General features: G+C 46.0%; 1 protein-coding gene across 1 annotated transcript; it reads left to right on the top strand.

Moving 5' to 3' along the window:
• Nucleotides 1-557: 557 nt before the first annotated feature.
• On the top strand, nucleotides 558-17,666 carry kctd3 (potassium channel tetramerization domain containing 3; the record flags this gene model as incomplete). Its single annotated transcript, XM_079496122.1, has 19 exons — nucleotides 558-708; nucleotides 1,093-1,146; nucleotides 2,078-2,123; nucleotides 3,148-3,221; nucleotides 3,330-3,388; nucleotides 3,920-4,000; nucleotides 4,239-4,418; nucleotides 5,298-5,388; nucleotides 6,410-6,600; nucleotides 7,032-7,147; nucleotides 7,912-7,999; nucleotides 8,362-8,478; nucleotides 11,415-11,585; nucleotides 12,446-12,601; nucleotides 13,939-14,035; nucleotides 14,877-15,085; nucleotides 15,602-15,740; nucleotides 16,583-16,705; nucleotides 17,069-17,666. The coding sequence occupies exons 1-19, from the start codon at nucleotides 638-640 to the stop codon at nucleotides 17,664-17,666; spliced, it is 2,661 nt and encodes an 886-aa protein (XP_079352248.1). The 5' UTR covers nucleotides 558-637.
• Nucleotides 17,667-18,318: the final 652 nt, after the last annotated feature.

Raw genomic sequence — 18,318 nt, forward strand, 5'->3', positions numbered from 1 at the left:
GGTCGTTGTGGAGACTGGAGGGTTGCTCTGGACGGTGTTTGTGATATGGCGCCTGGCTGGATCATAGGGCTACAACTCACCGGGGTGAGATGTCTCGTAGCTGGTTTGGGGCGAGTCACCTCGCTCACAGACACAAATCGAGCGTACCCGATCTGTGTCGCCGTTACGCCGTAGTATGCGTAGTATTCATGATAAATGTAATGACGTGCTCTACTCGGGGAGAGGCAGCCTTCTCGCCTGAGCAGCGGTTGCCAAAATGCTGCGCAAGATGTGATCCACGATAAGGAAAAGTCCACGCTCGCTCATCAGGTCATCGCAGCAGGGAAAATAAAGGAGTACTTGTGTGTCTCTGTTGGATGTCTTGCAGGAGAACAGGACCCCCTGTCTCTGACTCCTCGCCCACTATGCGGAGGAGGAGGCCATCTGCATGAGGCGCATGTTTACAGCGGATATTCTCTGGCCGCTGAGAGGACAGCCAGGGCAGCCTTCATGGGAGACAGGCGACAGGGCAGGGGACATCATCTGAACTGGGAGAGAGCACTGGGAGGGACGTACAGTAGACAACATCGGTTATTTACAGTATAAAGAGCTGGATGGAAGCCTTGTGCATTTGCATTTCCAGTATAACCCAGTAAACATGGCAACGAATGGTAACCATTTAGCGTCTGGGATGGGAGAGATTATCCAGCTAAACGTCGGTGGGACGAGGTAGGCTTGTCATTATTAACATATTATTAACATGATTGGCCAATTTGCCTGGTCATCATCTTCTTGACCGACCGTGCATACGCTAACGCATGGTAGGCTGTAGTAATGTGTACAACCTGTAATGGGCGCGCGCACGCGCGCGCACACACACACACACACACACACACACACACACACACACTACACGCACACACACACACGCTGACATCACCCTCTAACTCTCTACCTTTGTTAATGTATTCTTGTACACATAATCATGGACAGTACAAACAGACTATTAAGAAAAACGACCAATACGTCTGTCCTTTGAATGGTTGATGCACTGTTGTTATACACGTGTAATAACATGTCAACATGTACATTGTGTATTTATTTCTTTGACAGATTCAGCACCTCCAGACAGACTCTAATGTGGATCCCAGACTCTTTCTTCTCAAGGTTGGTTTGGTGCCATCTACTGTTCTCTAACAGGGACGTGCAGAGAGTGTTAGAGGGGCAGGGGCTGACATCTCGTAAGAGGGCACTTTTAGACAAAAATAGCAAAACTAGAAGATCTACAAGCTCGCAACGCATCGCGCTGCGACGCGTTGAGAGCCTGTAGATCAGCTATTTTCGGGGCACAACCCAGCACTCTTTATCTACTGGAAATGCGGTGTGCGACATGGATTTCTAAACAAATTTTGTTCAACGCAAAATACTGTGTTCAAGTTCAGGAGACTTCGGGGGGGGGGAAAAGCAATTCTCCTGAATGCTGCCTCCTGGCATGGCATGGAAAGGAGTGGCATTTGCAATTATTTCACCATGTTGGTGGTCTGGAAAGGGCAGTTGTTTTAGGGCAGGGGCTGAAGCCCCCTTTGATGTCTATGTGTGCACGTCCCTGCTCAAGAACAGTAGACCTTGACAAGGTTCATGTCTCCTGGTCAACTAATATGGAGTGTTTAAGACGATGATGATGATGATGATGATGATGATGATGATGATGATGATGATGATGATGATGACGACCCAGGTGTAAGACAAGCAGCAGTATCACAAAAGGAAGTAGAGTCTGCACATTGGAAATACTGGACATACTGCTCTATTTTATGGCGTCAACTCCACACAGCATTACATTTTTCTAATTAAATATTTGACATTGATAAGTGATAACACAACCAATGAACGAAGTAATGATCCATATTCTTATACAATTAACTATAGCACCATCTGTGTGTGTGTGTGTGTGTGTGTGTGTGTGTGTGTGTGTGTGTGTGTGTGTGTGTGTGTGTGTGTGTGTGTGTGTGTGTGTGTGTGTGTGCGTGCGTGCGTGCGTGCGTGCGTGCGTGCGTGCGTGCGTGCGTGCGTGCTTGTCCACACATGTGTTTTTCAGTTTGCTGAGTGGCAGGATATCAACTCTAAGGGATGAAACAGGAGCTGTAAGTAGTCTCTGTTGCTGCTACTCAAGGCCTGAAGGCCAGATCATTTATTTAGTTTTGATCTCCAAAAGATTCCATGAGGGAAAAGATTTCCAGTCCAATGTTTTGGTGCAGTTTAAACGATTAGTGCAAGACGGATAGTATCACTCATCACATAAAACCCAGAAAGGTCATTATTTTTAAACAGATCAATGACAGGTGGCATTTATACAACCTCAGCCTCCGTCCATTGTTCCCAGTCACACCTTTGACCTTATTAGCATCATGCTTGGTTTCCCCTCAGGTCAGGATAGACCACATACAAATCAATATCCTACTATTATTAAATACTACAAAACTCAGTAGGTCTGTCCTCATCCAATTTTTATCCTCAGTGGGTTGACCAATCGATCTGAACTTGCACATGATGGGCATACACAGAAGAGAGGAGGCAAATTCTTCATCTAAGCATTCTTTGCCACATGCATGGGATCTGTAGTCCCAGTCCCCACAAGCTGATATGTTTGGTTGCAGTCGCGGTCTCATAGCCCACATGCAAGTCAACAATGTGGTTTTATTGACTTTTAGTTGGTTGTCAGTCAGGGTGACACCATGACCAGTCGTGACTGGGCATGAATCAAGAACAGAATAAATAGATTTCTCTCATCCAACAGCAGTTGAAATCTTATTATATTAAGATTAGGTTGTGGGTACAAAAATTCTTATGACTTTGAGGAAGATCTCAAGATGGAAACGTCAGTCATTATTTATACTAGCACCTGAATAAAAAGGCTTAAACAGTCTGAGCTGCACCAGCATTTATTAATTTCTTCTGCAACTATTGTTCCTGTTACTACAGTAACATGTGATGGCGGTATGCGTCACATGTTACTGCAGTAACATGTGATGGCGGTATGTGCCACATGTGACGCTTCAGGCTGAGGCGCGTTGGTAGACTCCCTTTGTGTACAACAATTCTTATCTATGGTTTGTTTTTGAAGAAATAAAGAGTAAAGTGTTATCATGAAACATTCTCTTCTTCCAGATATTTATTGACAGGGATCCCACAGCTTTTGCCCCAATCTTGAATTTCCTCCGAACAAAAGAATTGGACTTGCGGTAAGAAGTCTCTGTACTGTACTGCACTGTTCTCTTCTCTTCTATTCCTGCAGGGTGACAAAGCGTTCAGTGTAATGTATATTTACATGTTGTCTCTTTATCTTGTAGGGGAGTCAGCATCCACATTCTGCGTCATGAAGCTGAGTTCTATGGGATAACTCCTCTAGGTGAGTCCGAGGGCTGAATGGAAGTTATTTACTTATTTTATTTTGTTTATAATTATTATCCCACAATTTTGCAAACCATTTTTTCACCCAATGTCACCCAGAAGTTATTTACTTATGAGAGGAAATAGTTGACCAACTCTCCATCCTCTCCATTTTTAAAATAAAATAAATAAATAATAATAATTAATTTTTACAAAGAAAAGTTTTGTTTTAACAAAATTAATATCACTTAACCTATCTTTAATGATTAGCCTATAGGTCAGTAATAAATCATGAATCATCATGGATTACTCCAAATAAGTGACACGATCAAATAGTTTAAAAACCATTATTGTGAACATCTTTACACTTTAGTTTAGATTATTACAATTATCCCATTTTTGCAGTACCTAATCCTTTTCGATGTACAATCTCCTATTCATAAACTGTGTGTGTGTGTGTGTGTGTGTGTGTGTGTGTGTGTGTGTGTGTGTGTGTGTGCGTGTGCGTGTGCGTGTGCGTGTGTGTGTGTGCGTGTGTGTGTGTGCGTAGTGCGTCGTTTGCTGCTGTGTGAGGAATTGGAGCGCTCATCATGTGGCAGCGTTCTGTTCCACGGTTACCTCCCTCCTCCAGGTAAACGCAGCAAAATGCTTGACTGAAGGTCAGTCAGTCGTTCAAATGGATTAGCTGAGCTCTAAATGTAATCATTCTGCTGATGTTGCCTAGTAACAAACATAGTTCCAGGAAGTAATTGACCCGTGACTAAATCCCTATTGTTCTAGATGGCAGAACATATCATATGCGTCCTCCCTGTGCATTTCTCTGAAGAGACGTTCAGAATGGTGAAAAAACCCACAATTTCTCTCGACAGTGATCCCAGCCTGCAAGTCAAGCCCCGCCGCTGCCGTCTCTGGCCCCGCCCCCGAGGAGCGGCCTGGTCCAATAGGAGCGGAGGGGGGTTTCAGCCGGCCAATAGAGGGGGGCTTCAGTCGGCCAGGTCCCTCGGCTCACCCCTCCCTCCCCGGACCCGCAGAGGACACGCCCACACTGGGTGAGCAGACTAAAGCCCTATTCATACTGATGAGGTGACGGTGGTCACCTCATCTTAAACTGGAGTATGAAGGTCTTAAGGCCTGTTCATAGTCCAGTTTTCGGTGAAGAGGTGACCACCGAAACGGAGTGACGCGCTGTGTGAGCGGTGACCACCGCGGTGTGACGTCATGTTGTAGTTTTCGGTGGTCACGACCGCTTCGGTGAATAGGCCTTATATATGGAAAACAATGAAGCAATTAACATTAATTCTAGAGCAGTGGTTCTCAATATGTGGATCATCAGGATATTTCAAGCGGGGACCCCCCAAATAATTGACAAAACACCAAACACGATTATACTAATTTATTACACGGCTTGGTTTGAATGCGTGATTCTGATTGGTCAATCGCGGAATTCAGCGCCGTGCTATTTCTGGACAATGACCGATGGGCTTGTGCGTGCGTGCGTGCGTGCGTGCGTGCGTGCGTGCGTGCGTGCGTGCGTGCGTGCGTGCGTGCGTGCGTGCGTGCGTGCGTGCGTGCGTGCGTGCGTGCGTGCGTGGATGCATTGATGTGACCCGACACCTCCTTTCAGTGAAGCAACTAACAGACTAACCTAGATGGACATCGGCCTTTTCTCTGCAGAGAATGTTTCCAGCCCTGGTTTTACACTTTAGATTATTACAATTATCACATTTTTGACATCAAGTTACAGTAACTAATCCTTCTCAATGTAATCTCTTAAGTTATTCATAAACTGTGTGTGTGTGTGTGTGTGTGTGTGTGTGTGTGTGGGTGTGTGTGTGTGTGTGTGTGTGTGTGTGTGTGTGTGCGTGTGTGTGTGTGTGTGTGTGTGTGCATGTGCACACGTGTGTGCATGTGCGTGCATGTGTATGTAGGTCCCGCAGTGGACCCTAGGAAGGTGTTGATTGTAGCTGGACACCATAACTGGATTGTAGCAGCTTATGCCCACTTTGTCATCTGTTACAGGTAATACTTCTGATCTATAGACTGTAAAACTGTATATCTATACCAGAGATATAAGACAGAGTTACGACATTGAGGGGGCAGAAAACGGAGTGTTCGAGCGCTGTTCGCGCAGCCTGGACAGTGACAAGCTGGAGTTTGAAATACATTGTTTTCAACGAGGGCGGCGCAAATATCAGCAATTTTAGGCATGTGTGCAATATGACAACTTTTTTGTGACAACTAAAGTCTCTGTAACGTTTATGTTGTACTATTACTAAAAAATCACACCCGTGTGAACTGAGTGGTGTAAGGTCTTATATAGCCTGATCAGCTGTGGTCTGACGTAATGTCTGACGTAATGAAATCAGCATCAACCAATCAGCATCAACCATGCTCATGTTTTGGTACGAACAGACGGACAGACACGTAAACTAACAAAGCCAGTTGTAGGAGTGGTTTACACCACTCAAAAACAATCTAAAATAAAGAGATTTAAGATCATTAAAGCTGGGCTGTTGTCTGAGTCTAGTCCATTCTGCCAACTTCCGGTCCAGGACTTGTCACTCTTCGCCTATCACTTCGCCAATAGAAGTCTATGTAGAAGAGCTGCCATTGGACTGAAGCTGCATGAAGTGAACAGAGTTGTCGTAACTCTGTCTTACTCTGATCTATACCAGGGTTTCCAAAACCTATTTGTCTCAGGTCACCCCTGCAAAACATCTTTTCCATCCAAGGCACCCCTGAATTATATTTATGCCATATTACGGTAGGCCTACGTAAATATGTAAATCTTTCTCCATAAGATACAGTATCTTACTATCTTGTCATTATTTCTCTGGAACAATAGACCACAATACATCATCATGTTCCAGTAATTTACCATATTTTCACGACAGCTGTGTGTGTGTGCGTGTGCGTGTGCGTGTGCGTGCGCGCGCGCGTGTGTGTGTGTGTGTGTGTGTGTGTGTGTGTGTGTGTGTTTGTGCGCGCGTGCGTGCGTGCATGTGCGTGTGCGTGTGTGTGTGTGTGTGTGTTACCACAGGATAAAGGAGTCATCCGGGTGGCAGCAGGTGTTCTCGTCTCCGTTCCTGGACTGTACCATCGAACGCATCGCGCTCAACGCCAAGGTGGTGGGCGGTCCGCACGGCGACAAGGACAAGATGGTGGCCGCGGCGTCCGAGAGCAGCATCATTCTCTGGAGCATCCAAGACGGAGGCAGTGGAAATGAGATAGGTTAGACCACACAGGTGGAGTGTCGGGGTGTGTGTGTGTGTGTGGGTGTGTGTGTGTGTGTGTGTGTGTGTGTGTGTGTGTGTGTGTGTGTGTGTGTGTGTGTGTGTGTGACCTGGTCAGGATATTAACATTAACCACATGAACCCTATAGTGTCCATATTCTGGGGGTAAATTAGACTAAATAGTAGATTCTGTGCAAAGCGGACAAAGAGTGATCCAAGTACAGAAACAACCCCAGTGAAGTTTACTAATACAGGATTTAAGTGGTTCATGACATCCACATCTCTCTCGCTCTCACTCTCTCCCTCCCCTATCCCCAATTCAATTCAATTCAATTCAATTAAATTAAATTCAATTCAATTCAATTCAATTCAATTCAATTCAATTCAATTCAATTCAATTCAATTCAATTCAATTCAATTCTCTCACAGGTGTATTCAGTCTAGGTGTCCCAGTTGATGATCTGTTCTTCATTGGAAGCCAGTTGGTTGCCACCAGTCACACTGGGAAGGTGGGCGTGTGGAACGCTGTCACACAGCACTGGCAGGTAGGGGTGGGCAGGTGTGCGTGTGTGTGACTGTGACTGTGTGTGTGTGTGTGTGTGTGTGTGTGTGTGTGTGTGTGTGTGTGTGTTGGCAGGGACGTGCACACATAGACACCAAACGGGGCTTCAGCCCCTGCCCTTTTACCCGTCTGTAAAACAACTTTCCTCTCCAGACCACGAATGCAGCATTTGACCCATTTTGACCTGAGATCAGATTCTAAAAATGTCTTTCAGTTTTCTGAAAAAGCTATGTTCTATGTCAGTGGTTCTTCGATTTTTTTCAAAAATAGCAGACCTACAAGCTCGTAGCGTGCCACTCGGTGGCGCGCTATGAGCTTGTAGATCTGCTATTTTTCAATAGCTAAAGCATAACATAATGCTAACACCAAAAGGGGTTCCCGCCCAAAATGGGTTAATACATGGTGAAATAAATGCAAAATGCCACTCCTATCCATGCCATGCCGGAAGGCAGCATTCAGGAGAATTGCTTTTTTTCCGAAGTCTCCTGAACTTGAACGCATCATTTTGCATTGAACAAATTTGTTTAGAAATCCTTGTATGTAGATCTGCTATTTTCACTACTTTTGTCTAAAAGTGCCCTCTTACGGGATGTCAGCCCCTGCCTCTCTAATACTCTCTGCACGTCCCTGGTGGTGTGTGCACACACTGTGACAGTCCCTGTTGGTGTGTGCGTGTGTGTGTGCACACACTGTGACAGTCCAATGTGTGAATTATAACTTGACGTGTGTTGTGTGTGCGTGTTATAGGTTCAGGATGTGGTTCCCATCACCAGCTGTGACACGGCAGGTTCATTCCTGCTGCTGGGCTGCAACAATGGATCAATCTACTACATAGGTATGCTATAGAGGGTATGCATAAAATGAATGGCAAATCGAGTGGCAAATTGAGTGGCAAAGTGAGTTTAACATAGTTTAACTTTGCTTAATGCAATCAGATAGGACCTTTCTGTTTGGATGTATGGGCTGTCAAGGCCAGGAAGTCGTTTTTTGCCATTCAGTAGCTGTTCCCGCATAACTTCCCGGAATGATGATGATGTCACGCGCATACCCTCTATTGGTTGGTCGGTTGTACAATAACAATGGCATAGAATCTTTTCATGAACATTTGCCAATACTCGCTAACAAGTAACGGTGTGTGTGTGTGTGTGTGTGTGTGTGTGTGTGTGTGTGTGTGTGTGTGTGTGTGTGTGTGCGCAGACATGCAGAAGTTTCCACTGAGGATGAAAGACAACGACCTCCTGGTGACTGAACTCTATCACGACCCTTCAAACGATGCCATCACTGCGTTGTCTGTCTACCTCACACCTAAGACCAGTCAGTACGCACGCACGTCGCACGCACGTCGCACGCACTTCGCACTTCGCACACACACACACACACACACACACACACACACACACACACACACACACACACACACACACACACGCACACACGCAAACTTGACTCTTCATATCAACAGATCATTATGTTAATATGCCATTGCCTGGAAAAGTTCCAATATATGTATTTAATTGTCTCCCTCTCGCTTTCACTTTAATATCAGACATTCTTTCTTTGTTCTGTCCATCTTTCTGTCCACCATTTATTTCTTGCCCTAAAACATAATAGTTCCCCTTCATGCACTTCTAATTCTTCTTGTCAATCGATTCCACTCAAAGATAGAGAGAGAGATACTCTGATACCTCCAAATAAAATATTCATGTAGACTTACTGGAACTCTATTACTGTCTGTCACACTGCACCTCTCTGCCTGTCTCTCTGTCTCCACCTCTCTGTCTGTCTCTCTGTCTCCACCTCTCTGTCTGTCTCTCCAACCATCTTTCTATCTCCACCTCTCTGCCTGTCTCTCTATCTCCACCTCTCTGCCTGTCTCTCCAACCATCTTTCTATCTCCACCTCTCTGCCTGTCTCTCTGTCTCCACCTCTCTGTCTGTCTCTCCAACCATCTTTCTATCTCCACCTCTCTGCCTGTCTCTCTATCTCCACCTCTCTGCCTGTCTCTCCAACCATCTTTCTATCTCCACCTCTCTGCCTGTCTCTCTATCTCCACCTCTCTGCCTGTCTCTCCAACCATCTTTCTATCTCCACCTCTCTGCCTGTCTCTCTATCTCCACCTCTCTGCCTGTCTCTCCAACCATCTTTCTATCTCCACCTCTCTGCCTGTCTCTCTATCTCCACCTCTCTGCCTGTCTCTCCAACCATCTTTCTATCTCCACCTCTCTGCCTGTCTCTCCAACCATCTTTCTATCTCCACCTCTCTGCCTGTCTCTCCAACCATCTTTCTATCTCCACCTCTCTGCCTGTCTCTCCATCCATCTTTCTGTCTCCACCTCTCTGCCTGTCTCTCTATCTCCACCTCTCTGCCTGTCTCTCCAACCATCTTTCTGTCTCCACCTCTCTGCCTGTCTCTCCATCCATCTTTCTGTCTCCACCTCTCTGCCTGTCTCTCTATCTCCACCTCTCTGCCTGTCTCTCTATCTCCACCTCTCTGCCTGTCTCTCCATCCATCTTTCTATCTCCACCTCTCTGCCTGTCTCTCTATCTCCACCTCTCTGCCTGTCTCTCCAACCATATTTCTGTCTCCACCTCTCTGCCTGTCTCTCCATCCATCTTTCTATCTCTTCTCCACCTCTCTGCCTGTCTCTCCAACCATCTTTCTGTCTCCACCTCTCTGCCTGTCTCTCCAACCATCTTTCTATCTCCACCTCTCTGCCTGTCTCTCCAACCATCTTTCTGTCTCCACCTCTCTGCCTGTCTCTGCAACCATCTTTCTGTCTCCACCTCTCTGCCTGTCTCTCCAACCATCTTTCTGTCTCCACCTCTCTGCCTGTCTATCCAACCATCTTTCTATCTCCACCTCTCTGCCTGTCTCTCCAACCATCTTTCTATCTCCACCTCTCTGCCTGTCTCTCCAACCATCTCTCTGCCTGTCTCTCCAACCATCTTTCTGTCTCCACCTCTCTGCCTGTCTCTCCAACCATCTTTCTGTCTCCACCTCTCTGCCTGTCTCTCCAACCATCTTTCTGTCTCCACCTCTCTGTCTGTCTCTCCATCCATCTTTCTGTCTCCACCTCTCTGCCTGTCTCTCCAACCATCTCTATATCTCCACCTCTCTGCCTGTCTCTCCATCCATCTTTCTGTCTCCACCTCTCTGCCTGTCTCTCCAACCATCTTTCTGTCTCCACCTCTCTGTCTGTCTCTCCAACCATCTTTCTGTGTCCACCTCTCTGCCTGTCTCTCCATCCATCTTTCTGTCTCCACCTCTCTGCCTGTCTCTCCATCCATCTTTCTGTCTCCACCTCAGTCTGTCTCTCTCCATCCCTCGATTCGTCTGTCTGTCTCTAATGTGAGTTGGTGTCTGAAACAACAGACCGACCAATAAGTCTGTCCGTCTCTAATGTGAGTTGGTGTCTGAAACAACAGACCGATCAATAAGTATGTCTGTCTCTAATGTGAGTTGGTGTCTGAAACAACAGACCGATCAATAAGCTCACAGTCTGTTTGTCTGTCTCTAATGTGAGTTGGTGTCTGAAACAACAGACCGATCAATAAGCTCACAGTCTAGGCCAGTGGTTCCTAAACGTTTCAGGTCGAGACCCAAAAGAGAGATTAGACGTTTGCCTGGGACCCAAACGAGTGAAAATAGCAGATTTACAAGTGCACAGCGCGTCACTCCACGCCACCATGTTGCGAGCTTGTAGTTTGGCTATTTTCACTACTTCTTAATTATATATTTTTACATGTATTTATTTCAAAAACATTCCTTTGAAATATATATCTGCTGTCGGGAGGAAGAAAAATGAAAAAGATATGTTTTTTCAGGAAATGAAGAAAGCATTATAGTTTTAAAACAAAGCGATACTGCCTCATCAAAGTTGTTATTGTGACTAAGACCTTATATATTGTCAATTACTTGCATGAGAGGGGGAGTTGAGGGTCCAATGGAGTTAATAGGTTTTGTCTGAAGCTTTTTACTACTTTCCATTGGTTCAATAGTATTGTAACCAACACACAGACGTAAAGGGTGTTCAATAACACTGATTTATGCAACAACAAAAAAATCTAAAACCTCAAAAATTGAGTTCGGTGGTTTCGGACAGACAGACAGCAATATATTTTTAAATGTAGAAAAAGAAAATGGGATTTTTACTCGAGTCGTGACCCAGAAAAAATGGGCACTCCCGACCCTCTGTTTTGTAAACGGTGCTCTCTCCTCATGGGTTCCTCTGTGCTTCTCCCTCATGCAGGCATCAGTGGGAACTGGCTAGAGATCGCCTACGGCACCAGCAGTGGAGCCGTGAGGGTCATAGTTCAGCACCCAGAGACGGTGGGTTCAGGTCCTCAACTCTTCCAGACCTTCACCGTCCACAGGAGCCCCGTGACCAAGATCATGTTGTCTGAGAAACACCTGGTGTCAGGTGAGGAAGAGGAGGAGATCTTTCACTGATTTTTCACTTTTTTCACTGACAGATTTTTCACTTTTTTCACTGACGAAAACTAAATGGAAACTAGATGAAAACTAAGCTATGATGACTAAAACTAAGACAAAATATACTGACAATTTCGTCAACAAATAAAAACTAGACTAAAATGTTAGGAAGGGACTAGTGGAGATCCAGTATAAGTCATTTTACACTTGGTTGCATGCTGAAAGTGCAGGTGTAAAATCAGTCATTACGACGGCATCAACGCCTGCCAAAATACATTTTAGTCGACTAAATCAACTGTAGATTTAGTCGACTAAAATCTTATGACATTTAGTCGACTGAAACTAGACTAACACTAAAACTAAATGAAAACTATTCAAGAGACTACGACTAAAATCAAAATGGTGAGGAAGAGAAGGAGTCTATGCTAGCTATAGCAGTACACTATGCGTGCACAAGGAGTGCACGTAGTAATGGCATCTGCATTTTGTACCATACAGTACCTTAGAAGTCACTTCCACAATGGGTTCTTACTTCCTAGTACGGCACATTGGTGGTGCGGTCTGGCCTTAAGATACACACGGTTGATTTATGAATTTCAAATTATAAGAGAAGAGAAGAGAAGAGAAGAGAAGAGAAGAGAAGAGAAGAGAAGAGAAGAGAAGAGAAGAGACCACATACTGTAGAGACCACAGTCTAATTATATTTTACCCCGCTGTTGTCTATATGGCTTTGTGCACTTATACAAATATTTTAATTCTTGTGTGTGTGTGTGTGTGTGTGTGTGTGTGTGTGTGTGTGTGTGTGTGTGTGTGTGTGTGCTTGCGTACGTGCGTGCGTGCATGCTACAGTGTGTGCAGACAACAACCACGTGCGTACATGGACAGTGACTCGCTTCAGAGGAATGATCTCCACCCAGCCTGGATCCACACCGCTGGCCTCCTTCAAGATCCTCTCTCTGGAGGAGACGGAGAGTCACGGCAGCTACGGCTCTGGGAACGATATAGGTGAGCGAGGAGGGGGAGGAGCTACGGCTCTGGGAACGATATAGGTGAGCGAGGAGGGGGAGGAGCTACGGCTCTGGGAACGATATAGGTGAGAGAGGAGGGGGGAGGAGCTACGGCTCTGGGAACAATATAGGTGAGCGAGGAGGGGGAGGAGCTACGGCTCTGGGAACGATATAGGTGAGAGAGGAGGGGGAGGAGCTACAGCTCTGGGAACGATATAGTTGAGAGAGGAGGGGGGAGGGAGGGAGGGAGGGAGGGCTCTGGGAACGATATAGGTGAGAGTGGAGGGAGGAGCTACAGCTCTGGGAACGATATAGGTGAGAGGGAGGGAGGAGCTACAGCTCTGGGAACGATATAGGTGAGAGGGAGGGAGGGAGGGAAAAAAGAAAATGGGATTTTTACTCAAGTCGTGACCCATAAAAAAAATGGGTCCCGACCCATTTTGATGACTGCTTTGATGGCACTGTGATCAGTTGAACACCTCCCTTCCTGCAAACCAACACAGTTCCCAGAGCTACGGCTCTGGGAACGATGGATGGATGGATGGATGGATGGATGGAGAGATGGAGCGAGGGATGGAGAGATTATTTCCTTTCTTCTTTTTAATTTGTGACTACTCAACTTCCAGTGACAGACTGCCATCTAGTGGTAACAGGAGGATAATTCAGTAACAAAGCTTAAAATGCAGTGAAGTATGAAGTGGTTTTGTACCAAAGCTAAAGCTAGACCATCATACAGTAAATATAATTTATTCAATCAATCAATCAATCAGCCAATCATACTGATTGCACTGCAAACAGTTCATCACAGTACAGACTAAGTGTACTTACTTTGTTGGTTTGCAGGAAGGGAGGTGTTCAACCGATCAAAGCAGTCATCATTCACAGCAGTGTTGCTTCATTCTTTGTCTCCGTTTGTGTCCATTTCCAAACATCATGGCGTCTTGAATTGCTTTCTAATATTTCTTTATTGTGTTGATTTATAAACACAAGAACCTGTCGCTTTCTAAACTATATATCGCCACAGCACTCGCCGTATCTGTACAGCTAAAATGTGCTGCTACAAAGCAACAACTGAACGTTAGGTCTGAACCACTATATATACTGTATAATACTACCTCATCAATGTTTCAGTTTCCTGTATTGTAGACACAGGTCAAATGTGTGTGTGTGTGTGTGTGTGTGTGTGTGTGTGTGTGTGTGTGTGTGTGTGTGTGTGTGTGTGTGTGTGTGTGTGTGTGTGTGTGTGTGTGTGTGTGTGTGTGTGTGTGTGTGTGTGTGCGTGCGTGCGTGCGTGCGTGCGTGCGTGTGCGTGCATGAATGCGCATGTGTTGTCAGGTCCATTTGGAGAGAGAGATGACCAACAGGTGTTTATCCAGAAGGTTATTCCCATCACCAACACATTGTTTGTCAGACTCTCATCCACTGGAAAGAGGTACCTCTGTCTGTCTGTCTGTCTGTCTGTCTGTCTGTCTGTCTGTCTGTCTGTCTGTCTGTCTGTCTGTCTGTCTGTCTGTCTCCATTTCTTGTGCCTCACCCCTATTGTTCTATTTCGTTCGTCTACTTAATTTGTCACCAGCAGACTTTAAAGAGATGTCTCCCATCATTCTCGACCTCTTCCGTCACTAACAGACTCTTCATCCATCTTTCCTTCTCTCCCTCGCTCCGTCTGTCGCCAGTAGGCTTGTCCTGACGTCCTCCTTTCTGTACCTTCAAACAAACAACAAACACATTAGATGCCATTTTACTGACAAGCGCACATTTCTGTGCATTCATTGTACGTCTGTGTACATGTATCTGTGTTTGCCCATGTGTGTGTGTGCCAGTGTTGATTTCGTCGACTAAAACTAAGACGAAAAATGTTCGTCGACTACCTTTTTCCACTGATGAAGGGACTAGTGGACACGAGATCTATTTTCAGCAAGTGTAAAATCAGCCATTACGACGGCATCAAAATACATTTTAGTCAACTAAATCACCTGTAGATTTAGTCGACTAAAATCTTATGATATTTCGTCGACTAAATCTAGACTAAACACCAAAACATTCCAGGTGACTAAAATGTGACTAAAACAAAATTAAAACTATTCAAGAGACTATGACTAAAAGTAAAATAAAAAAATGCTGCCAAAAACAACACTGGTGTGCACGAGCCTGTGCGTGCCCGTGTGACCTGCGTGCATGTGTGTGTGCCCGTGTGACCCGCGTGCATGTGTGTGTGCCTGTGTGACCCGCGTGCATGTGTGTGTGTGTGTGTGTGTGCGTGCGTGCGTTAGGATCTGTGAGGTGCAGTCCGTAGATGGGACCACCATCACCTGCTTCATGGTTCGGGAGTGTGAGGGGTCCAGTCGGATGGGGTCGCGACCCCGTCGCTACCTGTTCACAGGCCACGGCAACGGCAGCATCCAGATGTGGGACCTGTCCACCGCCATGGACACAGCCAACAAACTGACCACCGACAAGACAGAGGAGAAGAAGACCGCAGGTGAGGAGGGAAGGAGGGAGGCATGCGGGCGGGCGGGCGGGCGGGCAGGCGGGCGGGCAGGCAGGCAGGCAGGTGATAATAGACCTACCATACAGAGAGACAGGTCACCTACAGTAACATTATTTATAATGATAAAGGATTATTTTAGATCACATGTTCTTCTTACATGCATTTGGCTGGTTTTTGTGTCTTGGGAGGTTGAAAAACAATATGTAGACATTGATTTTTCATCTTGATACTTAAGCATAGTTTTGCACTGGGAAAGAAAAAGTTATCACTGCATATTATGTACGATCAATCTCACACTCAATGCTGATACCTGTGTTATTTGAACCTCAGAGACAATAGCAGACTCAACCACGCCTCCAAATACCCATAGCCTACTGTATGTGTGTCTAAAAGAATGTTTTGGTTCTCAATAATATTTCACATTACACCAGAGAGTAACTGCCACAATTTATACGAGAAACACATTTAAAGCTGTTGTTGTTTTTTTTGTTGCTGTTTGATTGACAGATGTGGGTGGGCCTACAGAGGAGGAGCTCCTGCAGCTATTGGACCAGTGTGACCTCAGCACCTCCCGCTGTGCCACGCCCAACATTAGCCCCGCCCCCTCTATGTTACATCAGACGCGGCTACGAGAGTCCTGCTCCAGGTGTGATAGAGAAGACAGCATTACAGTCTTATGCACACTGTACATTTTTCATTAGTCTTATAACATTTAGTGATAAAACAGGATGAAGAGATACACCATACTATACACGCACACCATCTTGAGGCAAAGGAATTACTTTATTATAGGACAAAGTTTCGATCTCATAGGATCTTCATCAGGTCAGTATGAGACTAGCCTCGGAAACCCAGACGTTTTTATTTCCATGGAGAAAAAAAAAGTCTGGGACCGAGTCCACTTCAATTCGACATACAGTAGCGCAAACGTCGATCACTCCCTGCTGATTTCTTATCGTCTGCACCTTTGTTAAATTGACGCACACACGCACACCCGTACACACTCCTCTCTCTCTCTGTCGGTCTAATTAATTAGTTTCATGTCGCGCAGCTGCGTCTAGATTCTCCCATGCCGGGAGCTGCCTCTGCCATAGAAAGCATAGGTGGACCCCAGGCTAGTATGAGACTGACCTGACCTTTTTAAAACATAGTTACAAAGTGCTTTAGACACACAGTGGAATAAAACAATTATAGCATTCATTAAAAAAAGGTTAATGAGCAAACGTATAGTAGACATTTGAAATGCAATGCTCACAGAAACAATTCAAATAAGTAAAACATAAAATAATTTTACTCATAAAATACATATAAATGACTCTACTCGTACTCTCTCTCTCCACACACTTCCAGTCTTACCGTATCTCCTGTCTGTCTGTCTGTCTGTCTGTCTGTCTGTCTGTCTGTCTGTCTGTCTGTCTGTCTGTCTGTCTGTCTGTCTGTCTGTCTGTCTGTCTGTCTGTCTGTCTGTCTGTCTGTCCATCATCCTAGTCTCCAGTTACAGAACCAGGAAAGCATCCCAGAGACCCAGGCCACCTACGGAGCTGTGCGGCCCTACAGAGAGAGCCCTCTGCTGGCCCGTGCACGGCGCACTGAGTCCTTCCACAGCTACAGGTCAAACATTCATCCATCCATTCATCCATCCATCCCTTGTATCTCTAGATTTCAAATATTTAATGTTTCTTCGTAAATAAATGCCGTACTTCATCGTACAACATTGTCAGCGCTGTGTAGCAAAAATAGCTATGCGATGCATTTTGAGCTTTGCTATTTAGGATTTATTTTGAACTTGAACGTGGTTAAGTGTGTTTGACTGTAGGGTTGTATAAATATTGAACCAATGAAAAGTATTAAATAATTTGCAAGAAATGTTTTCCATTTCCTGAAAAGTAATGTTTTTTTGGACAAGATTTCCAACGATACATGTGTTTGTGTCTCCTCCTCATCTAACTGTCTGTCTGGCTCGTCCGTCTACAGAGATTTCCAGGACTTCAGTCTGGGTCCAGGTGTGTTGGAGAGTCCAGGCCAGACCTCCACCCAGGCACCCTGTGTGGCTCCTGAAGCCCGTCGCTCGCTGTGTGATTTTGGGCCCGAAGACAGCGAAAGGAGAGCCTCCGCCATGGATTTCTGGGCTTGCAGATCAGCTGGCGCTAGCTCCAACGCTAACGCGGCCGCTAGCTCCAACGCTAACGCGGCCGCCACCACCGCCACGAGCGTTGCCAAGGCAGAGGGCATCGTAGAAGCGCCGCGGCAACCTCCCGACAGCCCAGTGGTGGGCGGGGGTGACGTGAGACGAAAGGTCCAATCACAGCCAGAGGAGGGAGAGGGGGCAGGGTCTGGCGGCGAGGCGGCGAAAGCAGAGGGAGGGGCCAAGAAGAAAGGAGTGCTAGAAGTAGGTCTGTTTCTGGGGAGGAAGAGAGCTCCACCCGTCCCACACCTCTCCTCCCTGGGCTCTGAGGCGGGGGGGGGCAGCGACTCCTCTGCCAACGCCTCCCCCTCCCCCACAAAACTCTCCACCTCCCCCCGACACAGGAAGCTGGCCCCCGAGCTGTCCAATCAGGACAGCAGTCTGTGAATGACGGATTGGAGTCCACGGAGGGGGTTTGAGTTCTCAAATTGGATTGGAAGATTGGAATTACCTTTGAGCGCCAATCGCCCCAGGTTTCCCAGAAGGTTCCTGTTCCAGTTCAGTGTTTGATTGGCTCAGCAGCAGCAGATTTGCACGGGAAACATTTAAATGACACCTTTACGTGTGTTTCCTGTTCAAATGTGCTGCAGAGCCAAGGATCCCACCTTCTGGAAACCTGTGACTCTAGTTATTATGCACAGAGCCTATTAGGAAAGAGCTTTCTCCACATTTCATCTGATTTGTTAGCCTCACGGTGAGGACAGCATGTGGATGTGTGGACAAACACACCCTTAAATCCCTTAATACCTATACAGAGGATTTGACTTAATTCACTCAATGAAAACAAACCAAATGTGAGGAGAGTGAAATGAGTAATGACTGCAGATGCACTTTGAAATGAACTGAAGGTAGTGTTACGGTTAACTTCCATAGCTTCTTCCCTCCACATCCTGACGGTATAAGTCATGGTTCTGACCGTGTACAACCAGAGAAGTAGCAGGTCCCAATGCACCCGGACAGCACGTTTACCAACCCCAACAGCCCCTCTGAAAATAGGAGTAGCATTTAGATTTTCTTGTATTTTCCCCACACATCTAGA

Source organism: Electrona antarctica, assembly GCF_951216825.1.
Source record: "Electrona antarctica genome assembly, chromosome: 3".
Lineage (NCBI taxonomy): Eukaryota > Metazoa > Chordata > Actinopteri > Myctophiformes > Myctophidae > Electrona > Electrona antarctica.